Genomic DNA, 27,903 nt, shown 5'->3' on the forward strand with positions numbered 1-27,903 from the left:
CTGCTTAGAAGCTTCTCTTATTTTGACCACTGGGGCCATCCTGGGTGGGTTTGTGCCCGTGGAGGAACAGAAAAAGAAAAGTAGCTCTGGTCCAATTGACCAGGGCGTTCTGCGACTGACCGTAATAGATTAGATTCAGGGGTCTGAAATGTAAGCCAGGAGGGCATTTTCGACCCTTCAGATTTACCGATTCTCATTGCAGCACGCCAGCCCCAGGGTGAGCCTCAGGGCAGCCCGGGCCAGAGGGCAGGACAAAACCTTGGGACCGCCAGCAGGAGTGTTTGGTTCCTGCCAAACTTCTCTTGGTTTATCTATTTATCAAGCCCGCGGCTTCCTGCTTATTAATAACTATAAAACACAAGCTCCCTGGGGAAGCCAGTCCCCGGGTACGGGCTGGCTCTGCTCTGCTCTGCCTCTGGATGTGTGCCAGGCCATCCGAGACAGCGCCCGGGGAGGAGCTTCCTGACCCAGCTCCTTCCGTGGGAAGTGAACCCCCTGGCTCCCGTTGCCCAGCCTCTGCAGGAGGGCTGTCCTGCTCAGCTTCAGTGGGGGCAGGAGAAGGCAAGAAAGATGGACTCAGAAGCGGGAGGAGCTCCACCATCACCCAGAAAACCAAGGCCCAGTGCGGGCAGGGAACACCGGCTCCTGGTGGTTTGGCAAGTCGGATGCAGAGCTGGGACTAGATTCCTGTTTTCCAGGGGCCTCCTGAGACCAGGAATCTTTTTCCACTGTGCTCCCAGAGTGTGTAATTGCTGTTATTCTCGCCAACCACAGAGACTGCGGTGTTTGGCCTACACTTTCTTGCACAGTATTGTGGCCCTTCCAGCAGGCAGAGAGCCAGAAGGGCACTCAGACATGTCTGAACCATCTTGGCCTAGATTCTGGGTTTCCCGATAGGGCTGTTTGCCAGTGGGGTACGCTGAGGTGGGCTCTTCTGTGACACACCCCAAGTAATGCAAGTGCTCTCCTGCACCACTCCGGTAGGTGGCCTGGGCAAAGGGACACCTCTTTACCCCCTCTGTCATTGGAGACAGAGACTAGACACGCCAGAGCCACCAGCCACAGCCATGATGCACGCAGCGCCCATGGAAACACCAGGCAGCCAGCCGCCGCCCTGGAGATGCTGAGAGAGAGAGAGGCAGGCAGGCAGGCAGACAGGCGGCAGGTGCGCGAGGCCAGAAGGGCAGGGAGGGCCGCTGTCCAGTGAGCGGCGTGGCCGCAGGGCGCCCCCTGCAGGGCAGTGAGAAAGGGGTCCGGGGCGCGAGCCGTGGGGCGCGGGGAGGCACCCACAGCTACCAAACGGACGCGGCGGCGCCGGGCGGACGCAGGGCCGCGCCGAGGGCCGGAGGGACGCACAGGCGGGCATTCGCCAGAAAAGCGGCGCAGGCTCGGGCGCCTCCTTGGCGGAGGCAGCCAATTCTCGGCTGCAGCACGGGAGGGGCGGGAGAGCAGGAGGCAGGAGGTGCCGTCGGGGCCCTCCCCTTGCCCCGCCTCCCGGTCAGAGCGCTTTGCCGCGGGCGCGTTGTTGGTTTCGGGTTGTCAGGCAGCCGCAGCTTAGGCGAGGCTGCGGGGGACCCAGAGGCGGTGGGGGTTTGGCTCGGCCATGCCCGCTGTCGCGGCCTGAGCCCCTCCATCCCCGCAAGCATGAAGGACAGTGGGGACTCCAAAGACCAGCAACTCATGGTGAGACCCCATCAACCTCCTCGATTCTATCCGCAGCCCAGACTCCCAGTCGGCCTCCTGGCTCCCCCCCCCCGCACCCCAAAAAAGGACATTCAAGATCAGGGCATGGGACTATCCAGCGCAACTTTCCCTAAGTCCTGGATGTCACGAAGGAAGGCATCATGGCCATCCTGCTGAGGCCTGAAAAATTAGCCCAGCTTCAACCCCGGTCCCCTTTACTCCTTCCCACCCGGGGACCCCTCCCTCCCCCAAACCCTGTGCAGATGGGTCTCCTGGGGCACGACTGATCTCTGATCCAGAAACGCCAAGGGCAGGGTGGGCTGGACCTACCTGGGAGTTTCCTGGTGAACCAGCCCGATGGGGTCAGGGGTTTAAAGGGACTGGGGGTCACAGGTAGGCAGACAAGAGCCCTCAAGTGCCAGAGGAGCTGACATGTGTCGAGGACTGGCTGGTTATTGGGCTGCAGTACAGATGCTGCCCCAAGTCAGGGCCAAGTATTTCAGAGGAGTGCTGGAACTGACTAAGGGGGGCCCCCAGAGCCTGAGGGTCTGGTGCAGATGAAGAGGTGTGAATGGGGGGCAGGGTGTGAGCAGGTAGAGACTGAAGACAGATTCCTGATTATCAGTGATGTTGGGTCAGAGTGATGAGGGAGAAGGCTCAAGTGACCCCCAGGCCACCACCCCCTCTATAACGTCTGAGAGATGGGAGTGGGCCTTTGTCACCAGCAGGTGGGTGGTGATGTAACTGGAGGATAATGCTGTCCCCAGCCCCCAGCCCCCAAGCAAACCCCAGACTCTGGAATAACTTCTCTGGCTGTTTAGAATGTGTCTGTTTGAAAATGGCTTGCCTTTTTCAAGCCATTTGAAAAAGGCTTGATGCTGTGCTCCCCCACACCAGGACAGGGACAGAGGGTCCTCGCCTCCCACCAGTGGAGTTTGGCTGAGGAGGCTGGTACAGGAGATCCGACAGGCAGTGGAAGCCCCTCTGAAAGTGGAGTTCTCTACTCAGTGGAAGGGCCCACACCCCCCATTGTTTTGGGGAGGCCCAAGCACATGGTGAAAATCTGCCAATTCTCACTGGCTGGAGAATAGAGAAAGGAGGGGCCCCGATGACACTGACCCCCAGTAGGTGTGTGGTCACAGATTGTTAGGATAAGGAGGGGAAGTTCCCCAGGCCCCCAACCCCCTCCTCCCACTCTCAGTGCGTGTACCATTGGTTGCAGTGCATCATTCACAGATGCACAGACAGGTTGCTCCAGTCCCAAAGGCTCCAAGTTCAAAGCCCACAGGAGCTGCCAGTGCTTAATTTGGATGTGTGACTGATGCTGCCCAGAGGAGCAAGCAGCTCTCTCCCCTGGGGCTCTCCCTGAGCTACAGGCTCCTGGGGAAATTCATAAACTCAGATATAGCCCACAATCTGTGGACTTGCTACCTTTGACACAGTCAGTGGCCGTAAACCACTGAGTTTTACTTAAGACAAAGAAGGCCTGGGATGGCTGGACGCAGGAGAACCCATGGGTCTTTGTCTAATCTCAGGTGTCTGGCCTTCCCTCCCAGGTGGCGCTCCGGGTTCGGCCCATCAACGTGGCGGAACTGGAGGAAGGAGCCACCCTCATCGCCCATAAAGTAGATGAGCAGGTACGGGGTGCTGTGTCTGGGAGCTACAGGGCAGTGCAGGGCAGAAGTCTGTTCACACCTGATGAGGGCAGGTACCTGCTCACCTGATATGGACAGGAAGGGCCCCTGTGGCTTGCAGCACCATTCTTCCTCTACCCACCAGACTCTTGGCTGACCTTGAACTGGCAACATTGTCAAGGAAACCAGGGTTTTTCTTCCAGGAAGCCTTCCTAGATTGATCCAAAGAGCTGAAAGCTTCCCTGGTCTGAGTGGTTCCTGATCCCCTCAGTCCAGCCCTAAAAGTTTCACATACCTTCCATGTGCTCATGACATGACTTTCCCACCGTAATATGTTTACTACCTAGAGAGCACGTATTTATATGGTCTAGAGTTGGAGCCCATCTCCAGAGGGTTCATGTTTTGCAAAGTCGTAGGATGTCTGTTTGCTCTCTTAATCCTCATGTCACCATGATGAGGTGGGCAGGGCAAGTCCCACCTCTGTTTACACAGGAGGCAATAAATCAAGTACCCACAACATACTGGGGACACTGCTAGGAGCCGGGAAACTATGGTGAACAGAAAAGACCCTGACCTCCCTTCGTTACCTTAGAGTCCAGTGTGGGAGGACAAGACATTAATCAAAGAACCGGAGCACAAACAGATGTAAGTTTGCAGCCAGCGAGGCTTACAAAGAAAAGCGCAGTGCTATGCGGTTGTGCAAGAGAGGGACTTGACCTAGCCCGCAGGTCAGGGAGGGCTCCCTAAAGGAACCGTGCTGGAGCTGGAGCAGGAGGGCTGAAGGAGAGGTCATCAGGAGTGTGTGTGAAGGGAGAAATTTAAACCAGAGGAACTTGCATGTGCAAAGGCCCAGTGGTGAGAGGGATTGTGAAGCACTCAGGTAACGTGGCTGCAGCAGGAGGGAGACAGGGCGAGAGGTGCGAGAGGAGGCTGCAGACGTGGGGAGGCACCAGACCACACACGCTGTAGACCACGGCTAGGATGCTTCCGTAGGTAGCCAGCTGAGAACTCAGGTGCTGGGGTGGGGATGGTGGGGCAGGTTTGGTGTCCAGGTAGGAGCCTCACAGTGGCATGGCCTATGGTGAGTCCGAGAGTGACCACTTGCCTCTGCTCAATGGCTGCTGCCACTCGCTTCTCCTGAGTGCCACTGCTCATCAAGGCAGCACGATGTGCTGGTGAAGTGGGCATGGCACTGTGCCATGAAGAGAAAGGCACAGGTGGGCACCTGCTAAGCCTGGGCCTGGCAGGCTAGACTCAGGAAGCCCAGGGTCCATGGGAAGCAAATCAGAGGTGGACAGCGTAGTGTGCCGTGCCTGCCTGCCTCTGGGCTCCCTGAGGGGCAGGTGCCCTCTCCAGCCTCTCCTTCAGCTCAGATGGTGGAGCTGTGGGCATGGCAGGGACAGGTGGCACCAGCCTCCTGATTGCTCTGCCTCTGTTCCCTCTTGGACACTTTGGGGAAAGCAGGGCATGACTGGGAGCAGCCCATGTAGCCTGGCTCGGTCAGCAGGAGCAGGAGGGATGCACGGAGCTCCGTGTGCGCTGCCATTTGTTGGCAGTGTGGCCTTGGGCAGGCTGCTTCTAGGACCCTCAGTTGCCTCCTCTGTAAGTGGGGATGGTGACTGTGATGCCTCTTCCAGAAGGTCTCTGTGGGCTAATGTAGGTACAGTGCTTCCCCAGTGCACGGCACATAGTAGGAGTCTAATAGACGTGAGTTATTGTTGTCTATTAGTGACTGAAAGTCCCCAGGTTGCTGGATTGGCTGATGAGAGGGGCCAGCCATAAAGAGCCAGAGAACACAGGAGGAGAAATGTTCCAGGCGAGGCCACTCCCTGTTTGTCTAATTTGTCCCCAAGGATCTCAGGTCCTCAGGGTTGGGACAATGATGGCTCTCTCTCGCGGCTGCTCTTGGCTCCCAGCTGGAATGGGGGCTGATAGATATGAACTGATGCTGATGGAAATGCTCCAGTCTGGGGACAGCCCATTATATGCCCACACGTGGTGCACACTGGTTCCTTTCTGTCCCTGCCAGTGGAGAGGGAGGGTCTGGCCTGATTGAACCGAGCTACGCCTCCAGGACGGACCCGGCTGGGCAGTCCCAACAGGGCTGCTCCTTTGTCAGCTCAGGGTGCAAGGAGGGTTGTCTGAGTGGCGTGGGCTCAAGGCGGTCAGCATCGACCCCGAGCTCCCTCTGTCCCCACTGGATTCAAAGATGCGCTGGCCTGGCCTGCAGCTGGGGAGCAACCACAGCAAATGGCAGGCTGGGAACCTCTGGAAAACCAGCTGTCCCCCAGTTGCTCTGTCCCTCTGACCAGTAAGGCTCTGACGAGCAGGGGTCTGAGAAGCAAAATGGACGACTGACTTCCCTTGCTTCCCACTCTGAGCAGTCCCCACCCCGGACCTCCATCCTTGTCCAGTGACCCCCACAGCTTGTCTGTGGCGCTGGTCCTGAGGAAGGCTGGGTGTACAGGCTGGGTCAGCCTCACTGATGGGCCAGCTGGCTTGTTGTAGATCCTTGTTCCTTTCCTCCGGCGGTCTGGAGCCCTGTGGGCTGCTGGGATGAGTCTGGGAGCGTCCCCAGGACAACATGGCCGTGGAGTCTTTCCAGCACAGGTGCAGGTGGGCCTGATCAGCGGACACAGTACCCTGCCACCTCTAAAGAGACATCTGGTTGGGATGTGGAATTACCCACCTGCTTTCCTTTGCTGCCTTGGTTGTGGCCATCTGGCCTGTGTGGCCCAGCCCCACAGGGGGTTCCCCAACCCAGCTTCTTCTGGCCTGGGCTTCTGGGCTCTGCCTCTTGCCTCCAATCTCCCCTCTGTGATGTGTGTTCCTTTGCCCCTGCTGGGGACATCCCAGGCCTAGTGGTGGGAAGCCACTGAGCAGAGAAGCCCAGAGGTCACTACTGGGGGCCCAGACCCTTGGTGGTCAGCAGGGAGGCAGGTGCTACCAAAGCCCACCAGTTGGGGGTCCTGAATGGGGAGATGTGGACCAAGGACTCCGTCACCCACTATCTTGGGCCACTGCAATGGGTCCTAGGGACAGCTTTCCTTAGAGCTAGACATGATTCTTCTGGGGACTCTGGAGATTGTAGCAACAGTCTGTGCAGAGGTGGACACTGCCACAGGCAAAGTGTCCTCTGGGGACAAGAGGCCAGTGTGGCTGGATTCCGGGGAAGCTGGAGTTAGGGTTTGGATTTGTAGAAGGGACGGTTCAGGTGCCTTGGCTGGCCTGTGGTCCTGGGACCCCACTTTTTAATTCAGGACAGGAATCATACGGCCTTCTTTAAAGGTCTGTGTGAGCTAATGTATGCACATGCTTACCCAGTGCCTGGCACACAGTAGGGGTTTAATAGATGTTAGTCTATCTCAAGGGCTGAAATACACGATGGTTTTAGGCCCTAGAGGTAAGTGAAACAGGGCCCTCCTGCTGCCTCCCTACTGCCTGTGTCAGAGCTCTCAGGCTGGGGTCCCCAGATGGTCACCTCCACACGTCTGTGTTCCTGGATGAGTGTGGTAGGAGCTCAGTCTCCTAGTAGCATCTGGGCTGGGACAGGCCCTGACACCAGACCTCTCAGGGATGCCATTCTGGGGGGCAGGCAGCCTGAGAGGCTGGTGGGGCCCAGGGGGTCCTGGCTGGAAGCAGAAGCTCCAGAACAAACAGCTACCTTCTTCCTCCTCCTCTCCCCCCCACCCTCCCACGCACAAAGCCCACAGCCTGCTGACCCTCCTCCCAGCTTTCTAGACTGTTTATTGACAGGATTTAAGTCACCTGACAATATGTATAATCCCATAATTAGCCTTCATCTGCTCAAAGCCCAACTGTCACCCGCTCTGCCTCTGGGGTCCTGTCTGAGGAGCCATGCAAGGGCCCTCCAGCTCGTGGTTGGGTCTCCATTTCCTCATCAGAGGACAGGAATTAACCCACTCCACCCAGCTGCTGAGAGGATTATAGGAGCTCCTGCATGGGGGAGCTGTGGCCACACGAACGGAAGGCTATTGTGAAACATAAATAAAGTATAAGGTGACAGACGCCGAGTGTGGAGACGGTGGGTGCTGTGGGGGGCAGCCGCCTGGAGCCCTTGTGCCTGCCTGGGGGAGGGGCTCCCTCCACACCCACCACCTGGATGCTTCTTGGCCCCATTGCCCAAGAGCTGAGCTGTGGAGAGTGACGGGGAGAGGACGGGAAGGTTCTTTACCTTGCGCCCTTAGTTATCACCCCACAGATCCCCCCAGCCCCAGACAACCCTAACCTGCTTTCCATCTCTATAGATTCACTTATTTTTGACATTTCATATAAATGGAATCATACAATGTGTGGTCTTTTTGTCGAGCTTCTTTCACTGCCCAATGTTTTCAGGGGTCATTAGTGTTGTAGCACGTGTCTGTGCTTCCTTCCTTTTTTGTGGCTGAATACTATTCCATGCTGTGGATACACCACATTTGTTTATCCGTTCATTAGTTGATGGGCATTTGGGTTTCCTACCTTGGGGCTATTGTCAATAATGCTGCGAGGATGCAAGGATTCTTACACTTAGTGTCTGGATGGCTAAGAGGCAAGAGTGCTGGTTAAAAAGGCAGCTTTGTGGGCCCACTTCCCCAGAGATTCAGTGAAGCTGGGCAGTGCCTGGGAATCTGCCTTTCACAAGCTCCTTGGGGGACTCTGATGAAGACATCTGTAGACCCGTGAAAGACACAGCCCTAGACTATCTTGTAGGTCACACCTCCCCTCATTCTGGGCCTCGGGGTCCTCGGAGTCCTGTAGGCAGGTGGGGACTTGGCCAGGACATCAGTCAGGTTTGGCTCCCTCCTAAGCAACCAGCAGGGGCCTGGTGGCTTTACAAGCTCAGTGGGCTCCTTTCTGGTCTTTTCTATTTAGCCTGAAGGCTGACAGGGCCCAGGGATGCCCCTCCTGGATCAAAGTCTCCTTTCTTGAGCACTCACAGGATGGCACATTTACAACTAGAAATAAGACCAGCAACAAGTTCTCCTTAAAGAAAAAACAAAACAATGAAAAGCCTTCCAGGGGTGATATCTACCTGGAATCAGGCCTTTGCTTTGCCTTGTCTTATTTTCACCCTGAGAATAAAGGGACTTTGGGCCTGGCTCCCTGGACTGGTCCCCCAGGTTCTGATTCTTGGCTGGGGCTCCCTGAGTAAGCTAGGGGTGTTGGTGTGATTTCTTCTCTCAAGACTATGGCCCTGTTGGTCCTCCCTGACTTCCAACCTGGAAGAACGTGAGGCTCAGAGAGGTGATGCAGCTTCCTCTAGGCCACACAGCAGTGTTGGGCCGGAACCCCATTGGCGGCACCTACTCCCTCGGGGAATCTTTGCTGCCAATCTTGGAGGTTTCAGAAGGCATAGTCTAGGTGAGAGGTTCTCAACCAGGGGGCGATTTTGCTCCTGGGGACATTTGGCAATGTCATGACCAGGAGGAGGTTGTGCTACTGGCATCTGGTGGGTAAAAGGCGCTAAACGTTCTACAGTACACAGGACACCTCCTGACAACAATGGTCCAGCCCAAAGTGTCAGTAGTGCCAAGACTGAGAAAGCCTGGCCTAGGTTTAGCCACCTCAAGACCAAAAAGAAGCCAGTTCAAACTGCAGAGTTGCCCAGGGCACCGGCAGCTTAGGGGGTGCAGCTGGAAGGACTCCTGACATGCTTTCTTCATGATACTTCTCACCTAGGAGATGCTGGCGACCAGCCTGGTCCCTAATGGGGACACAGTTTACAGATTAGACACCCTCCTGCTGGCCTAGTGGATCTCGGGTTTCTGGGCTCAAAGTCTGGAACTGTGGAAACACTGAATTAAGAGCAGGTCTGGGAGAGGAGGCAGTGGGGGTGGGGAGAGGTCACCGTGGGGCCTCTGCTGAGTTAGGAAGCCTGGGACTGCAGGGCAGAGTGCCCCCTCCCGGGTGAAGCTGTCCACCTCTCTGCTCCTGGCCCTGCCGGCCACCCCCTCACCTGCGCTGGGAGGCCCTATGCGACCTGTGTGAGCACATCCCCACTGAAACCTCCCAGAGGCAGGTGCCCAGCGTGCCACGGGCATGAGTGTTGTGAAAGAGAAGGCCAGTGCTGAGCCCACCACCTTAGGGCTGGGGGATGGGCCGGCTGAGGGCCCACCTGGGGTAGTGGCAACCCACGTCCCCCTCCCTGCAGCAGGTGAGCGTGCCGAGGTGCTACAGCAGCTCTCGAGGCTGCTGTAACGGAGTCCCATAGACTGGGTAACTTCAGCAACAGAAGTTTATTCTGCCATGGTTCTGGAGGCCGGAAGTCTAAAGGGTCGGTTCCTTCTGAGGCTGTGAGGGAGAATCTGTTCCAGGCCCCTCTCCTTGGCTTGCAGATGCCACCATCTTCTCCCGGTGTGTCTTCATATAGTCTTCCCTCGATGAGTGCCTGTGTCCAAGCTTCCCCTCTTTGTAAGGACACCAGTCATACTCCTGTATGACCATATCCTACCAGAACTATTTACTTCCGGAATGATACTGTTTCCCAAATAGATCACGTTTTGAGGTCCTGAAGGTTAGGATTTCAAACAGTTGGATTTGGGAGAGGACACATTTCAGCCCATAAGAGATGGGCATTTGCCCGGCCAGGCCATGTTGGGCCACACGTCCACTCGAGAGGCAGGGGTGGGCGGCCTGGTGGTTAGGAGTCTGGGCTCTAGAACCCAACAGCTGTGAGTCAGAGCAGCTCTGGCTACATTACCAATCCAATTCCTCCTTAACGTCCAGAGATAATGTAAGTGTTACTCTAAGTTATCAGAGAAAATGAGAACATGTTTGCAAAGCGTTTAGCACTGTGCCTGGCACACTCAAAGCTCCCCCAAAGGCAGCTTTATTCAGCAAGCATTCCTTGGGCATATTTGAGTGCCAGCCAGGGTGACATTTAGGGGGAGTCTTGGAGGATGTACAGGAGCCTCCCAGAGCGGGGGCCAGCATGTCTCACAGAGGGGCCCAGACGTCTCGCCTCTGTGGCCATCTTGGGTCTATGCTCTGGAGATTCCTGGCTGTGAGGACAGGAAGGGAAATTCCTCGGCTCTCTTCCCAACTCTGCATTTCTCACAAGACTCCCCAGTGATTCGGAGCTGAGACCCGCTGCCCACAGCCTGCCTCTCCCCACATGGCCTTGCGCATGCTTTTCTCTAGAAGGCTCTCCTCACCTCACATCTCTCGGCCAACTCCTGTTCAAAGACTCAGTGCTGGTGCCGCCTCTTCCAGGAAGCCTTGCTCTAGTGGGAGAACTAGATCAGGTGTCTCTCCTCTATGTTCCAATTGCCTCCTGCAGCCCAGCACTTGGTATTAAAATGATCTGTTCTCTGTTCACCTGTGAGTGTCAGAAGCAGGAAACCAACGTCACTCTCTTTCCCTGGGGCCTCGCTTAATGCCTGGTCCATAAAAGGTACCCAGCAAATATGCTCACCTGGCCTGATTCCCTGTGCTGCTCTCTCTGGCAGCCCAGAGCACCCCTGCCCAGCCCTCCATGGCTCGTCTCCAGTTCACCTGGCCGAGGGCACAAGGGCTCCATTGTATGCCAGAGTGGCCAGGGAAGGGGGAGATGCTCTGGATGGTGGGGTGCAGGCTGGGGCCCAGACAGATGGAGACCCAGACAAAGCCCTCTTTTAGAGGGGATCATGGCAGCCGTGCTGACAATGCACTGATTCAGGAGCCTGGATATCAAAGGAACAAAATGCCCAGGCGGCCATGAACTGGGCAGTGCCGGAAGGTCGTTTGAAGGTGATCAGTGGGTGAGGGGAATCAGTGCATGCTGTTCCCCTTCTCCTGCACCAAAGGCCCCCAGAGGGTACCTCTCAGGCCCTGACTGTGTCCACACTGGCACCCGAGAGGTGAGAACAGGTATGGCTGGTCAGGTTCCCGTTACATCCCTCTGGGACCCACGCCGGGGACTTGTCAGCGGGTTTATCTTCAGTTCGGTCTGAAACTTGATCAGGGCTCATGCTGCTGCCTTTAGGGCCTGAGACAGGAACTGGATCCTGGAAGAGGTTTACAGGGCAGCAGGACTGGAGCCCGGAGGAGGTGGCTGGGGACAGGTGGGCACCCCAGGTAACAGCGCAGGCCCAGACGACCTGTGCTCAGTACACTGACCACCTAGCCTTCGGCAAGCTGTGTGTATGTGTGTGTGTGTGGGTGGGAGTGGAGGGTGGGGGCCCAAAGTCAGTGCTTCCCCTGCACAAAGCCCCAACCCAGCCTGTCTGGAGCTGTCCCCTCCAACTGGCTTACCTGCAATCCCATCTGATTGAATGAGACTTCTGGGAAAGGCTGCCAGGGTCGGGTCTCCTGGGGAGCTGCCTCACCCCTCCCACTCCCCTCCCTCCATGGAGAATCCCAAAAGAGGGCCATGCTCGGCTGCTGAGGGTCTTAGGCCAGTTTTGATGCAGTGAGGCCAGGTGTGTACCTACTGCAGGAGTCCAGGTGGTGAAGGGCGCATGTAGGATGCTGAGGGGAGTCTGGTGGCAGTCCCAAGGCTGTGGTCCTCCCGCCTGAGCCTCCTGCTCCCTCACCTGTCACTCAGCCACCAGTGGCTCTTTGCCCAACCCCTGGGTTTACCCACTGGCTGAAGGGGTGTGTGGAGGGGTGAGGCAGGGCAGGCCAGGCAGGGTCCCAGGTGCCTCACGGCTGCAGTGAGATAGTAAAGGGTCTGCAGCCTTTGAACCCAGATCCTGATGTGGAGTCCTGTTCCCCCACTTGCTAGCATGTGAGCTTAGACAGGTCACTGCTTTGGGCCCCCATTTCCTCACCTGTAAAGTGGAAATAACAATAAGCCTCACTGCCTGGCCTGTGCGGGGATTAAAGGAGTCCATACGTTAAGTGCTCAAAATAGGTCCTGACACAAATTAAATGCTTAACAAATGTGAACCATTGTTACAGTCGCTCCTCCTTTGGGGAGGTGCATGGGGCATGGTGTTGCAGTTAGAAGTGGATGCGAATCTGGTGCCTCCCGGGGCCTGGGGCACCATGGCACTCTCAGCTCCTTTGGGGCATTGTCAGGTTGAAGGGGGACGTCCCCTTTAGGCATCCAGGCCCAAGCGCCCAGACCGGACCCCTGAGAGCTGATGAGGGCAGGGCTGGGCCGAGGCTCGGGCCTAGGGCTGCCTGGCTCCAGGACCTCCAGCAAGACCCGGCCGTGGACCCCTGGCTCTGGCTCCCCCACCCCTTGCCCGCACCCCGAGTGAGGAGGGGAGAGGTCAGTGTGGGCCTGGAGATCCTGGGTGACTGCCGGCTGCCTCGGGGACCTTTGCAGATGGTGGTTCTCATGGACCCAATGGAGGACCCTGACGACATCCTGCGGGCTCATCGGTCAAGGGAGAAGTCCTACCTGTTTGACGTGGCCTTTGACTTCACTGCTACTCAGGTGACAGGGGGCCTGGGTCAGGGACACCGGGGCCTGGAGACAACCTTTGCCCCACTAGGAAGGGAGCCCTCCGGGGACCTGCCACTGACCCTCAGCCTTCCCTCTCCCACTCGCTCTCTGGCTTTCACCCTGCTGTGTCCCCACGCACCCTGCTGTGTCCCCACGCACACAAGTGTGCACGTGCCTGCATGGCGCATACACAGCCTCCCACATGGACACACCCAGGTCGATGTGCAGACCCCACCCTACACGGGTACCCACACGGCACACCCTGCAGTTGGCCCTTATGGGGAAGGTGCTTGAAGCCCATCTGGTGTGGGGAGGAGCGCCTCGGGGAAGCTGACACCCTCCCAGGGACCCCCATCTTGCCCATCTGCAGGATGATCCCAGGAGCAGATGTAATGCGTCCTTGGGGCGGGGGGCCAGGAGCCAGCTGTGGAGGGAGGTGTCTCAGGTGTCCTGAGCTCTCTTTCAGGCTGGCATCCCCCCATGGGGTGAAAGCAGAGACATCCATCCCCCACTCCCCACCCCCAATTCTCTGAGCCAAGGGCTCCAGGGACAGAAACCCTCCTGTTGGGGGCCAGCACATGCCAGTGGGCGTGTGTGCGCTGCCCTGCCAATGTTCCAGGCCCCTAATGGGTCTCCTCTTGCGTACAGGAGATGGTGTATCAGGCCACCACCAAGAGCCTCATCAAAGGTGTCATTTCAGGCTATAATGCCACCGTCTTTGCCTATGGCCCCACAGGTGAGGAGCTCAGACCATGGGCGAGGACTGGATGCCCACTGTCCCCCTGAGGGACAAGCCCCCTCGTTCTCCATCAGAGAACTAGTCTGGCCCCAGCGGGTGCAGGAATCAAGGATATGGCTGACCTACCCCGCCCCCCAGGGCCCTCAGGCCCCAGAGGCCCCATCCCCAGCCAATGACGCTGTCTTCCCTGCTCCCCACCTCTCTACCATCTGGGGGGCTCAGCCTTGGGACAGACCCAGGGTGCCAGGAGGCCCTGCCCAGTAAGGTCATGCTACAAGCTCACCCTGCTCACCCACCCACCTCTTCTGCCCCAGGCTGCGGGAAAACCTACACCATGCTGGGCACCGACCATGAGCCCGGCATCTATGTTCGGACCCTCAATGACCTCTTCCGCGCCATTGAGGAGACCAGCAATGACATGGAATATGACGTGTCCATGTCCTACCTGGAGGTGAGCCCTCCCCCCACACCAGCTTGGACAAGCAGCCCTGGGGCCAGGTCACTGGGCAGCTTCCTGGGGTGCTTATTGCTGTTGCTCTCCCACACACACTGTTGACTTCACTTTACAAAAATCTAAGGCTCAGAGAAGTTAGGCAACTAGGTCAACATCACACCGTAAATGAGGAAGCAGGGATTCAAACTCAGGACCCCATGGCTTTAAAGCCAAGCCCTGCTCGTTGTCCCACGCTCCAAAATAGCCTTGTCACTGAGCACAGGCTCAGCTGCCCTCCCAGATGGCTCACCATGTCGCCATCCTCACAGATCCATTCCTTAAAGCCAACCCTGTCTGCCCTGCCAAGCTACCTTCAGGCGCTCCCTGTACGTGGGGGCAGGTGAGAACTGTACATACATGGACAGGCTTGAACCTGCTGGCCTCTGCTACCTACGCACAGACCCCGGCGCTCACCTGTGGGACTGCTACCACCAGGCAGCACTGAGTCAGCGGGGGCGGGAGCACGTAGAGCCCAGAAGAGGCGGGAGAGCCAGGGGCTGGACTCCATCTGGTCCCTTGCTCCTTTGGCCCCCTCCAGGAGCTGATAATCTCCTGGGTGACAGCTCAGGAAGGGCAGTGAGGCATGGCTGCCAGAAGCTGCTTCTCCAGCATGCTTTTGACCCTACCAGCAAGCTGCACTGGGTGTGGGCAGCGGGGAGAAGTGGTGTAAGGGTTACCTAGCAACAAGCAGGGCTGGCCATCAGTCAGGTCCCCGTCCTCTGCTCAGTGCCCAGCCTGGCCGCAAAGGGAGTCCCACTTGGCTTTGCTGCCTGGCATCCTTGGCTCTGGCAGCCTGACATTCCCCTGTGGATGCTGAAGTCTTCACCTCCATCCCGCAGACAGGAAGGGGCCTGTGGGCTCCTGTGCCCTTCTCACTCGGGAGGAATGGGGACCCTGAGCCTTGCCTGGACCGCCTGCCCTTAGTCTCCCATTGACACGGGTCACCCACCTGTCCCATCAGATCTACAATGAGATGATCCGGGACCTGCTGAACCCCGCCCTGGGGTACCTGGAGCTGAGGGAGGACTCCAAAGGAGTGATCCAGGTGGCAGGAATCACGGAGGTCTCCACCATCAATGCCAAAGAGGCGAGTCTTATGCAGCCAGTCGGGGCAGTGGAAAAGGCCCCTGACCCCAGAGGGCGCAGGAGGGGTTAGAGGACTGGAGCCAGAGAGCAGCTGCTCAGCTGGGGCCAGGACAGACACAGAGAATCCTGTATGACCGCAAGCAGGGGACTGTCACCTGCGCCCATGCCCCCAGCCCGTGCTGACCCTGGGGGACTGACCCAGCGACCGGCCTCCCCGTTTACACACAGACGCTACACTACCTTCCCCAGGCTTCACACATAAGGGCTGACCCACCCCTTCCTGGGCCCCTGCCCAACTTGTGGGAGCTTCACCCAAGAGTGGCTCCCCTCCCTCCCTCCCACCCAGATAATGCAGCTGCTGATGAAGGGGAACCGGCAGAGGACCCAGGAGCCCACGGCAGCCAACCAGACGTCCTCGCGCTCCCACGCCGTGCTCCAGGTGGTCGTGCGTCAGCGCAGCCGCGTCAAGAACGTCCTGCAGGAGGTGCGGCTGGGCCGGCTGTTCATGATTGACCTGGCGGGATCTGAGCGGGCGTCCCAGGTAAGGCCCGAGCCCCTGCAGGCTGGGGGAGAGGATGTCAGTGGGGAATGTTGGCCTGCAAGGTGAGGTCGGCTCCCATGGGACTGGGGAGAACAGTTTTGGGTGGGGGAGGGCAAGGATGCTGGCTTCCCAGCTCCCTAGGCGATGGGGGAGGGGTGAAAAGCCACCCGAGGGAGGGTGGGGATAAGGGGGTCCCCAGAGTAAGGGACTGGGGAGTGTTACCGAGGAGCAGGATGGGAGTGTGGGGTGGGGTGGGGTGTCCTGAGGAAGCACCCCAGGGCTTTTTGTGGAAAGAGGCTTGAGAGGATGGGGGTTTCTCCAGGGAGGGAGACTGACTGCTCTGGAGGAGGTTCAGATGGGGCAAGAAAATGAATGGACCCAGGTTAGGAGCTGGTTATGGGGGAACAAATATCCCCTGACTGGGCGGCCCTGGGCAGAGCCTGGGAGAGGGCCCTGCCAACCACATCCAGTAGAGAAAAAGGTCTGTCACCCATTTCTCACAGCATTTGCCCCCTACCACTAAGCCCTGCTTGTCTGGCTTTTCAGCCCTGCGCCAACAGCGCCACCCAGCAAGTGTAGGCCCAGGACCCCCTCCTGTGGGCAAATGGAACTTCATGTTCACCTGACCCCCGAGGCTGGGTGATGTCACTGTTAGCACTCAAGCAAATGTAAGGGACAGGACATTGGCCAGGGAGAATTAACAGGGTTTTGTGTCTGAACGTGTGGGGTTGGGTTTGAACAGGGTGAGGTTCGGGATACAGACCCCCCTCTTCCAGCAAGGCCCCAGGGCTTCCTGGAGGGGCACCGGGGAGCAGCCAGTGGGAGAGAGTGCGCTCTGCCGCCATTGGAACGAGTCCCAGCTTTGGAAGGCTGGGCGGATACGCCTCCTGTGGGCAGCTGTGGGCACAGCCTCCCTGGCCTGACACTGCCCTGCAGGTCTAGGGGAGAGGAATCTACCCTCCAACACACACGCTCACACACATCCATGCACACTCACAGATACACACCCTGTCTCACCCACATGCTGTCACACTCACTACACGCACATCCACACCTTTCCCTCCTGCCCCCCTGAAGCCTGGGACGCCCTCTAGAGCCAGGTGCCTGTGGGCCCGCTGCCTGGAAAGCCACCACCTCCCTCCATCTCATTCTCCCCCGTGCACTAAGGTGCGAGGGTGCCAGCCTCGGGGACACAAAGAAGCAGGCTGTCTCAGCCCTACTCGGAAGCCCCCAGTCTGTCACTTGTCGTTCAGAGGCCTCCTTGTTCTCTTCCCTTCTCAAATGCTTGGAAGGAGGGTGGGGCAAGACCCGGGTCATCTCTACATTTCAGAGCCCTGAGGGAGAGGGAGGGGTTTATAACCCAGGATCCCCAGGGTGTTGGTAGTGACACCTGTCCTCTGCCACAGAAGGCCACAATTATGCCCCCTGCTCGCCCCCAGACACAGAACCGTGGGCAGCGCATGAAAGAGGGGGCCCACATCAACCGCTCCCTGCTGGCCCTGGGCAACTGTATCAACGCACTGAGTGACAAGAGCGGCAACAAATACATCAACTATCGCGACAGCAAGCTCACCCGGCTCCTGAAGGTACCAGCTGCAGCCGGGCCTAGGCGCTGGGCACCAAGGGCGGGGTGCCAGACTTAGCAAATAAAAACACAGGATGCCCAGCCACATTGGAATTTCAGATAAACAACAAAATTTGTTTTAGAATAAGTATGTCACATGCACTATTTGGGACATACTTATACTAAAAAAAGAAATCATTTGTTGTTTATCTGAAATTCAAATGTAACTGGGTGTCCTATATTTTACCTGGTGACCCTCACCAAAGAGTGGGCAACAGGGAGGGAAAGGAGCTGCACCGGGGCTGTGGGTGTGAGAGAACTAAGAGCCGTCTGGATTTGGGGTTTAGGTAGATAGATGGGCTTGTGGCTCACAAGTCTGCTATTTGGGGGCCCACTCCTGGCGGGGCTCTGTGTTCAGTGCTTCACCCACTGGCTCCTTTCATGCTGTCAACTACTCTTTGAATTAGAGGGATTAGTATTTCCATTTGCAGGTGGAGAAACTGAGGCACAAAGAGGCTAAGTAGCTTTCCCAAGGGGTCTCACTAGTGGGAGTGCTGGAGGCAGGATCCAAACAGGTCTGTCGGGTCTGATGTCACAGCTGCAGTTTGCTTAACGCCCACCCGCCATCGTACTGCATCCACAAGCTGGGAGGTGGGGACAGCTGCATAATGACTGCCAATTTTAGAAAGCGTGGAAGCCAGGGGTTAGACAGGTGAGGCGCTTGCCTGAGGTCCCTCAGCTGCATCACTCTCCAGGACACGGTCAAGCCCAGGGCAAAGGAGGGGGTGGCCACAGGCCATGTTCAACCTTCATACAGAAGTCCACATCCCTCACTCCAGCCAAAACAGCAGTGTCATCAGCAGTCAGAAAAGGGGTCCGTGGGGGCCAGAGGTGATGGGATGGAGGAGGGAAGAGCCCCCTCTGATTCCCAGGCAACCATGGCTGCTGCTTGGAAGGAAAGGGAAAGCCAGAAGACCCTGATCGGGATACTCGAAATTTTCAAATTAGAATTTGGAGAAGGAACTGGAAGCGGGATGGGAGGGTATGGGAGAGGAGGAGAGGAAACCTGGGCTCAGGACCTGTGAGTGTGTGTGTGAGTGTGTGTATGTGTGAGAGAGTGAGAGACAGAGCGAGAAGGAAGGCACCCACGACAGGTGCCGGCGGGGGGGTGTCCCCAGCGTACCACAGCCCCCCCCCTCTCACCCAGGATTCCCTCGGGGGGAACAGCCGCACCGTGATGATTGCGCACATCAGCCCAGCGAGCAGTGCCTTCGAGGAGTCCCGGAACACCCTGACCTACGCCGGCCGGGCCAAGAACATCAAGACCAGGGTGAGGGCCCCTGCTCTGTCCCCCAGGGCACACCTTCCTGGGCCGAGATTCAAGCCCGGGACCCTGCCACTCCTGCCCCACTCTCTCTGGAACCAGCCACCATTTCACTAGCTTCATTCCCCAGTTGAATTTCACCCCAGGTCCCCTCCCTGCACCTTGAACACCTGCTCGCCTGCCAGGAAGCCCACAGCTCCCGAGGGTTCCCTTCTTCTTGTTCAAGGTCTGTGCTCCCCTGGCCCAGACGCTGACATTCTCAAAGTACCTCTTCATCGTCCTCGTCAATGCTGAGCCCTCTAACATACCATCTCATATGCTCCTCCAATGAGGCAGGAGTTATCACTATCCCCACTTTACAGTTTAGGACAATGGAGCTGAGGGAAGTTATGTGACTTCCCCGGTGGGCAGTGATGGCGCTGAGATTATCCCCGCTGCCTGTTAGGAACTCTGTTCCGACCTGTGTGTGTAGAGGGGCAGGAATGGATAAATATAAGATAGGAATATTCTCCCGACCCTACAATTTTCCAGCCACTCTTCCAGGTGCTTTTATGTTCTAGTCCAACGCTCAAGGAACTTAATAGGGGAGGAGACATGTCCTTAAAACAGTTCATTGATAGTTCAGAATATTATTAATAGCAGGTAAGTGATGCCAGCAGTCCGTGGGTGCTGGGATCCCGTGGAGCTCTTTGGAGACTAGGGGCGGGACTCTGAGGGATGGGGGTACTTTCCAGAAGAGAGGCAGCACTGGGGATAGAGGTTCCAGAGGCAGGAAGGAGATGGTGTCTGTGGTGTGGGGGTGGGGAAAGCAGGATGATTCCTTGGCTAGAGCAGAATGTTCATGATGGAGAAGTGAATCCAGAGAAAATCCAGAGAGACAGGGCTGGGCCTTCAACACCAGGTGAAGGAATGAGGGCATCCCCCAAGCAGCAAGAAAAGCATTTTAGGAGCATGGCTTTGTCAGTCAGGTAGTGTGACAGGTTGTGGGGTTGCAAGCAAGGAGGCCATTACTTTCATCCAGAAAGACGGGAAGATGGGGGAGAGAAAGAGAAAGGAAGACCCCGCAGCCAGGCCCTGGCACCTGGGGTGACTGTCCCTGCTCTGCCCCCATCCCATGCTCCCTATAGGTGAAGCAGAACCTGCTCAGTGTCTCCTACCACATTGCCCAGTACACCAGCATCATCGCTGACCTGCGGGGCGAGATCCAGCGACTCAAGTGCAAGATCGACGAGCAGGGTGGGCGAGGCCACACCAGGGGACGGCTGGAGCGGGGTGACATTCGCCACATCCAAGGTATGTGCATCTATGTTAGTGGGAGCCCGTCTCCTGCAGCCTTTCCAAGCTGTCTCAAATTGCTCTGGGGTCAGGCAGTGCTGGGTTCAAATCCAGACTCTGCCCTGGTAGCCTTAGGCTAGTCACTCAACTGCTCTGAGCCTTCTATCAACTGTCATCTCTGAAGATTAGGTGGGGTCACAGGAGTGAGAGACCCCTGAGCATTTAGCTGTGTAGGACGTGACCCTCAGGGTGGCAATGTAGGTCTGTGAGGCTATGCCCAGCAAAAACCAGAAGGGGTACAGTCTACAAGAGACTGTATTTGCAATGTATACTTGCAATGATGGTTTTCCAACAGATGGCAGCAAAGTATCTAAGGGACGCCTTTTTATAGTTGACATAGGGGTGCTGTAAGGGCTAGCAGAAGCCCAGTTCATGCGCAGGAGCTGGGGATCACCTTGAGGCCACAGCCTGAGGGCTCAATGTGGAAGTGGGGTGTGGGAGGAGGTAGTAATCTAGAAGGTCTTTCTAGTGGAGGTGATGGACAGGAAGTAGTTTGGGAAGAAAGGGAGGGGAGGGCCCCAGGTGGGACTAGACTTTCCTGGCCTGAAGCTTCCTTCTTCACTGAGCCCCCCCACACCTCTGATGGGCAGCCGAGGTCCAACAGCACAGCGGGCAGGATGAGCAGGCCGACATGGGACAGCTGCGGGAGCAGCTCATCAGCGCTTTCCAGGAGCAGATGGACGTGCGGAGACGCCTGCTGGAGCTGGAGAACCATGCCATGGAGGTCCAGATAGACACTTCCCGCCACCTGCTCACCATCGCTGGGTAAGCAGCCCCTGCCTGCCCCAGGACCTGGGCTGGGGACGGAGGGGCTGGAAGCTGTAGCTACTCATTGTGCCCTGTGCCCCATGGCCTAAATCCTGTGTCTCCCCCGGGGGGTGGGGCTGTGGCAGCTGGGAGCACGAGAAGTCTCGCAGGGCCCTCAAATGGAGGGAGGAGCAGCGGAAAGAATCCTACACCAAGGACGACAGCGAGAAGGACTCGGACACGGGTGATGACCAGCCAGACATCCTTGAGCCGCCAGAGGTGGCCTCAGCGCGGGAGAGGATTGCTGCCCTGGTGGGCGAGCAGAAGAAACTGCGCAAGCAGAAGGTACCCATGATTTGGGGACAGGGAGAGGGGGTTTGAGAGGCTAGAGCCAGAAAGGGCCGAGGGCAGGACCAGAGGAATGAGACCTGGTCGTTCAGGCCACCAACTCTGTGTGACCTTGCTAAGTTCCTTAGTAACCTCTTTGCACCTCAGGTTCCTCACTTGTAAAGTGTGAGGAGTCACGGTGCAGCCTAGTGGAGTTTTTGGGAAGATTAAATAAATGCCTTTCGCATACCAAGGACTCAAACAATGGTAGTCACTATTGTAATTAGGGTTTTCCAAATAACGGATCTTTGCCTTCTGTTCTGGAGCATAACCAAACCAGGGGGCTTCAGGGTACGTGAGCCGTGAGAACATGAGCTGGGCTGGGGTTGATGGGTGGGTTGTGGTCAGGGCGTCCAGAAGGTGGGCACAGAGAGGCCACACAGGAACAGCCCCTGGTTGCAAGACCCAAGATAGAGCTTCAAGAGTGGGCCTCAGAGTGGAGCTTCAGCCGGGAGCTCGGAGTCTGGGGGCTGGAGAGACATGGACAAGCTGGACGACCCCTTGCCCACTGCCTGGCGCTGACCTCGCGCTGTCCCCAGCTGGCGCTGGAGCAGCGCTGCCGCGAGCTGCGCACACGCGGTCGGCGCCTGGAGGAGACGCTGCCGCGGCGCATTGGCTCCGAAGAGCAGCGCGAGGTGCTTAGCCTGCTGTGCCGCGTGCATGAGCTCGAGGTAGAGAACACCGAGATGCAGTCGCACGCGCTGCTCCGCGACGGAGCGCTCCGCCACCGCCGCGAGGCTGTGCGCCGCCTGGAGCAGCACCGCAGCCTCTGCGAAGAGATCATCCAGGGCCAGCGGCAGATCATCGATGGTAGGCCCCGCGCCTTGGAGCCACCCACGGGCCCCACTGACCCGCAGAGGGTCCGAGGGCACGCCTGAGCCCTGCCCCTCCCCCAGCAGACTACAACCTGGCCGTCCCCCAACACCTGGAGGAGCTCTACGAAGTGTACCTGCGGGAGCTGGAAGAGGGCAGCCTGGAGCGGGCCACCGTCATGGACCGGGTGGCCTCCAGGGCCCTGCAGGTGGGTGCCTGGGCATGTGCTGATGCCCATGGCAATGCCTGCAGGGAGCTGGGATGCCCATGGGACCAGGCTAGCTGGTACCCCAGGGAGCTGACTCCCTTTCCTTCTTACCCCATCCAAAGTCTGGCCAAGCCTGAGGAAGGTCCCCTTCCTGGGGTATTCTTCTCTGGCACTTGTCCCCACCCAGGGTCTGAAGGGCAGGGCTGGCTATCCAAGATATCACAAATGGCCCTGGATGCCCTCCCAGGAGACTAAGCCATCAGGTGGTGATGCTGGGGATGCTTAGCAGCCACAGCTTATTCTTTGGGACCCAGAACACAAACCCACTGCCTTCTGGGGCCCCCAGCCCACGTTATGGCCCTGGTCTCCCTGTGTGCCTTTGCCACCCTGTGCCGATATCTGGGCCAGGACCAAGTCTTCTGATGGTCCATCCCTGTCCTTTCCAGGATGGCTCCTTGCCCAGAATTACCCCAGCAGGAGCCACGCTGACCCCTGACTCTGACCCGGAGAGTGTGAATATGCTGAGCTCTGAAGCTCAGCGCCTGCAGAACAGCGTCCTCCCTCCCCTCAGCACGGAGAGGTGAGACCAGGACGCACTTCCCGCCTGTCCCACAGGCTGTGGCATGTCCCAGGGATGCCAACCCAGATTAGGGCCTCCTGGGGAAGATGGCGCAGGAGCAAAAGGGAGGATGTGGCATAGGTCTAGAGCCAGGACTCCTGAGTTCTCTCTCGCTTCACGAAATAGCTCTTCCCTGGACTGGGGGTGGGACCTCTCTGGGACCAGCCTGGTCAACAAATACTCATCCTCTCTGCCAATTCCAGTGAAACCAACCGTGTATTCAAGGCCAGTCCCCGGGCCTGGCAGGTGAAGAGCTCCTCTGTGACCACGCCCCCTCCCATCCAGATCGGCGGCCTGGTGACCCAGGAGGTGAGCCCAGAGCACCTGCTGGGCCTGTGGGCTTCACTGCTGAGGGTGGGGGCACAGGGGTGCACAGCCAGCTGTTGGGATGGGGCCTGTCCAAAACAGACACCACCCGTGAGGCCCTGCTGTCTCTGTGAGTGGGTCCTGGGGTCCCTGCCATGTTCAATGCCTTTCTCTTCCCAACCACTTTCCCTGCAGGCCCCCACTCAGGACGGCCTGGTCAGCCTGAGCAGCCGAATCAACTCTTCCCCCGACAGCAGCGAGACCCTGTCGGAGATCCCTTTATCCTACAAAGGTGTGCCCCCTGCCTGTCATCCTGAGCCTGGCATCATCTAAACTGCTCAGATCACCCAGCTTATAGCCCTTTCCAGCCCTCTGCACTGCTGAACACACCCCTGCTACTCATTCTATGAAAGGGAGTCACCAATGTCCAGACAGGATTAACCACCTGCCCAAAGACACACAGACCTGGGTGCACAATCAGAAATCAGATTGGGTAACACATGACACGTAGGATCATAGCACCCCTTCCCACGCAGTAATAATTGTAATGGCAAATATAGCTGGAACCCATACCCCCCGGCCATAGACTAAGCCTGTTATCTCAGTTAATCTCATGATAACCCTACGGGGTTAGTTTTACCACCCCCAGTTTACAGATGAAAGTGAGTTCTTCAATGGCAAGCAAGTGGGGCGTGCAGGGGTTGAAACCAGGCATTCTGCTTCCTATTCATTTCTGCTGAGGCAGAGGAAGGGTGTTGAGGTGCAGGAGGGAGACAACTATGTGGCTTTGATCCCAGGCTGGGTGTCCCCTCTGTCTTGCTCCAGAAAAGAAGGCGATCCTGACAGGTACCAAGTGCATCTCAGTGAAGGCTGCCCGGAGTCGTTCGAGGACCCTGGGCACTGAGGGGCGCCACCTGCTGGCACCTTCCACGGAGTGCAGCAGCCTATCCCTGCGCTCGCTGAGTGAGGCAGAGGATTCGCGGCCACCCGGCCAACTGGCCTGCAAGCGGCCACCCAGCCCCACGCTGCAGCACGCTGCCAGCGAGGACAACCTGTCCAGCAGCACGGGCGAGGCCCCGTCCCAGGGGGTTGAGCATCGTGGCAACAACCCTGGGCCTTGGCTGCGAGGCCAGAAGAAAAGCCTGGGCAAGAAACGGGAGGAGTCACTGGAGGCAAAAAGGAGGAAGCGGAGGTCCCGGTCCTTTGAGGTCACGGGGCAAGGGGTGAGGCCAGGGATCTGGGCGCCTTCCTTGCAGGTGGGGGATGGAGGACTGGATTCCTCCAGAGGCTCCAGGGCACCTGCACCAGCCCTGCACCACTCCCCATGCCTCTGTCTCCAGGCTGACATAGAAGCTGGAGCAGATCCCTGTAGCAGATCCTCACGCAGCCCCTCCTCACCTCACTTGTTCTCCAACCAACGCAGCTCACCCGTCCCAAGACACACCTCCTGGGCCCTCGTCTCTTGGAGAACATCTCGGACCACAGGATGCCAGTGTGTGGGCACCCAGCCTCTGGTATCCGGCATCTGGGAAAAGTCATGCTGCCTTTGGCCAAAGTCAAACTCCCTCCAAGACAGAGGATCGGTCAGTACCAGCAAGGGAGGGACTGGGGAAGGGGAGCCCTTGATCAGCCCAGGGAGGACGCATGTTGAGCTGCCTGCCTACGTCTATGGCTGCCCCTTGCTAGAAACAGGGTTCTTGCAGAATATTCTGGGACCAGCATGTTGGGGTTGTGCCCTGAGGGAGTTCAAGGCCACTGGGTGATCAGAGAGGAGAGGGAGACATCCTAATCCCTGCTCCTGGCCCTTCCCCTGTTGCAGGCCCTAGGGACTCCTCCCCTCTTGCTGTTCCCTCCAACCCAGCTGGTGTTTCCCGACGGGCTGCACAAGGGCCCCGCCTGCCCCATGGCAGCGCAAGCACCCACGGCAAAGATGGACGCTTCCGGCATAACTGAGGGGCCGTGCCCGGAACTCTCCCTCCTGCCCCTAAGACTGAATGGGGTATAGCAGGAAATGGGAGATGGAGGCTGGGCAGATGGGGTGACCTGGGAACAAGAGCTCAGGGTCTCAGAAGGCTGGGGCTCCTGAGGCCCAGGAATTGTGCGGGTGCCTGTCCACCCCTTCCATGCGTGCAGTGCCACTGGGGAAAGAAGGTGAGCTCAGGAGGCATGGCCAGGATGACAGGGCTCCCTGGCCTCCCAGCCCTGGACAGAACCCTGTTGCCAAAACCCTGCACAGACCTGTGGCCAGACTTGGCCTCGGAAATGGGGGTGGGGGCAGAGTTGGTAGTGGGACAGGGCTCCTCGGCCCACACCTGGGATGAAGGATCCTGGATGGTGGGGAAGGGGCCAACCAGCATTTCACATACTGCAGGGTGCGATGGGGGGCGGGGGGAGGGAGGACAGAGTCTGGTTTTGTTACTTGGCAGTGGATTTTTCTCCCCTCCTTTTTAACAGTAAAATCCCATGTTGGTCTTGACAGCTGTGTTAGAAACTAGACCTTGTCTGGAATGTGGTAGCCATGACTGATTTGAGATTCAACTCAACTCCCTTGTCCCTCCCTCCCCCCAAACCCCAGCTCCCTCTGGCTGGTTGCATAGCACCAATCTACAAACACCCGGGGGGAAAGGGTTTTTCTCTGGACCCTGAGGCCACTCCCCAGGAAGGGCGGGGCTAGCAAGTCCCATTCATGCCCCGTCACACCTGCCCGGGGCCCCTCCTCCGAGAGGTCAGAAGGGGGGGCGTGGCCCAGACCACAGGAAGCCGCAGAACTCAAATGAAATTGCCCAGCTAAGCTCCTAAGCTTCAAGGTGAGAAAACTCCTCAGACTGGACTTGCTGAGGCTACCCAGGCTGGCAGTAGCCCTGACCATTCAGCTGTTCTATCTGCCCTTGTTCTGTGTGGGGGTAGGAGGCCTTCAAAAAAAACGAATGAAAGATGAGGAACCCCTAGACTTGTGGGAGCCCCCTTGGGCTGATTTTTTCCCCCCTGGGATTCAGCGGTTCAATCATCCCATCGCCTCTCTGAGCATCGGTTTATTCAACCAAGAGTGTTGCCTTCAAGTCAGCTGTAAAAGCAACTCCTGAAACCTGGCATCTGGTCTACCGCCCTCACCTAGACTCCACCCACCTCCGAAGTCACCACTTTCTGGCCAGCCAAGGGGGCCAGTGTAGGCACCTCCCCTTGCAAGGCCCCTCCCAGTTCCTCTGAGCTATCTATGCCAGGCCTTTATTTCCCAATGCGGAGGCTTCCGGGACCCAGGGTTCCCCGCTCCAGCCCCGCGTAGCTACTTGGGGGTCCGGATGAGGGTGTGATAGACGGGCTTGATGATGAGGTGGAGATGCAGGGCATTCTCCACCAGGTACTCGGAGTTGCGCCGCTGGAGGTCGGCATGAGCCAGGAAGTCGCCCGCCTCCTCGCTGCTCTGGTGGAAGCTGTAGGCGTGGCGGACCAGCAGGCGGCCGTGCTGGCGGGCCCCCACCAGCACCGTCTTCTGGAAGCTCACACCGGCCGCTTCGCCGCTGCTGCTGGCCGGCGTGACCACTAGCCGCGGACGGCCGTCCTCCGGGCGCGCGGCTGGCAGTGCGGTGCCCGCGGCGTCCGCGTAGACAGGCCTCAGGCTGATGGGCAGCCAGCGCGGTGAGAAGAGCACGTTCCACGTGACGCGGCGGCCCAAGTCGTGGCCACTCGGGCCCAACTGTGTCTGGAAGCTGGTGCTGCGGTCGTCGCGGGCCGGGTTGTTGATGACCCACGGGGCGCCCCAGGCGGGCGCGAGGTAGTTGCGGGGCAGGAAGGCGCTGCTGTTGACATCGAAGAATTTGGCGTAGTGCAGTGGCGAGGCGGCGTGGAACTGGTAGGCCTGCAGCAGAAGGTCGGCCACAGCCTGGCCGTAGCGCGCCAGGACCGTCGAGCGCGCTTGCAGCTGGAACAGCTGCGCGGGCGGGATCATGGGGTAGCGGATGGCACGTAGAGCCCACTCGGCCACCTCGGGTGATGGCCGCGCGCGGCTCAGCCACGCCTCCAGCGCTTGGAACAGCTCCAGTTCATCCTGTAACACCAGGTCCGAGCGCGGCAAGAGCTGTGCCAGCAGCTCGGGGCTCACGGCGCCCCACTCGGCGCTCCCCACCACGGCCGACAGGTTCCAGGCCAGAAACTGCAGGCAGCTCTGGCGCAGGGCTTCGTCCCCCATGCTCACCGCGTAGTGGTACCAGCCCACCGCTGGGCCTGCGCCCCCCGCCAGGTGCCCGCGCATGTAGTCGGCCACGCCCCGTTGCAGAGAGGCCACGCGGTACTTGGTGGCCAACCTGTGCAGAGGGATGGCCTGGGCCAGCAGCACCGTCAGCTCACCACAGTAGAGGTACCTGTGGGAGAAATGCAGATATGGGGCAGGGGCAGGGCGGAGCCACCCCCACAACACACACCTCCGCCCCCACCCTGTGACGATTTCTGAGTAGGAGGGGACCCGGCCATAGGGGGAGTGCTTCGTAGTAGGGACACAAACAGAGCAGTGGGCCTTGAGGGTTTGCCATGGGGACATGGAAATAGTATGTATTTACTGAGCATCTACTAGGTCCTGAGCTCTATGCTAGACTAAGACAGACGTGGCTCCTGCCATGGCCGGTTTACTTGGATCTACGTTCAGATCCAAGTTCTACCACCTACTTACTATGAGTGAGCAAATAGTTTAACTTCATTTATCTGCCTTCTGTTAACCGTCTAGGAAATGGGGAGTAACATCCACCCCCTCAGGGTTATTGAGACAACTGGAGAATGAACTGCACTTGCTACAAAGCAGGTGGCCACAGGTTAATTCCCATTCTCCCATCCCTCTTTTCTAGCAATCCCATCTTTCTCACTGTGTCTTCCCCCTCATTATGCGTGTGCCTCTGGGAATAAAAGATGTTTCCCAGGTTCCCTCATGTGAGTATGACCATGTGACTAAATTCTAGCCAGGAAAACGTTAGCAGAGGCACAGTATGGGGTTGGGAAAAGTCTGGTGAAGTAGAAACTACTGGGGTGGGGGAAAGACCCTCTTTACCCTTCTGTGTTAT

The 27,903-nt window shown here is 58.2% G+C and overlaps 3 protein-coding genes across 5 annotated transcripts in view; 2 read left to right on the forward strand and 1 right to left on the reverse strand.

Moving 5' to 3' along the window:
• DNAI2 (dynein axonemal intermediate chain 2) overlaps nt 1-12,607 on the forward strand; it is a 40,167-nt gene extending 27,560 nt beyond the window's left edge. For both annotated transcript variants that reach the window (XR_012492134.1, XR_012492135.1), the window contains exons 14-15: nt 3,240-3,320; nt 12,574-12,607. The gene's annotated coding sequence lies outside the window, so the exon portion shown is untranslated. The remainder of the gene's footprint in view (nt 1-3,239; nt 3,321-12,573) is intronic.
• Nucleotides 1,513-27,771, forward strand: KIF19 (kinesin family member 19). The gene is made up of 20 exons (XM_019740430.2): nt 1,513-1,683; nt 3,240-3,320; nt 12,574-12,684; nt 13,342-13,429; nt 13,747-13,883; nt 14,887-15,012; nt 15,358-15,552; nt 16,992-17,138; nt 18,324-18,446; nt 19,568-19,733; nt 20,366-20,540; nt 20,669-20,867; nt 21,449-21,719; nt 21,809-21,930; nt 22,377-22,510; nt 22,753-22,858; nt 23,051-23,147; nt 23,681-24,078; nt 24,279-24,438; nt 24,675-27,771. Exons 1-20 carry the CDS (start codon nt 1,645-1,647, stop codon nt 24,806-24,808), a joined length of 3,009 nt encoding a protein of 1,002 aa, XP_019595989.2. The 5' UTR covers nt 1,513-1,644; the 3' UTR covers nt 24,809-27,771.
• The window catches only part of BTBD17 (BTB domain containing 17), a 51,292-nt gene continuing 49,263 nt past the window's right edge, over nt 25,875-27,903 (reverse strand). For both annotated transcript variants that reach the window (XM_074319943.1, XM_019740447.2), the window contains exon 3: nt 25,875-27,213. In XM_074319943.1, coding sequence (XP_074176044.1) covers nt 26,139-27,213 — 1,075 coding nt within the window. In that variant the 3' untranslated portion in view covers nt 25,875-26,138. The remainder of the gene's footprint in view (nt 27,214-27,903) is intronic.

The sequence above is a fragment of the Rhinolophus sinicus genome, linkage group LG15 (assembly GCF_036562045.2).
Source record: "Rhinolophus sinicus isolate RSC01 linkage group LG15, ASM3656204v1, whole genome shotgun sequence".
NCBI classification, from domain to species: Eukaryota; Metazoa; Chordata; class Mammalia; order Chiroptera; family Rhinolophidae; genus Rhinolophus; species Rhinolophus sinicus.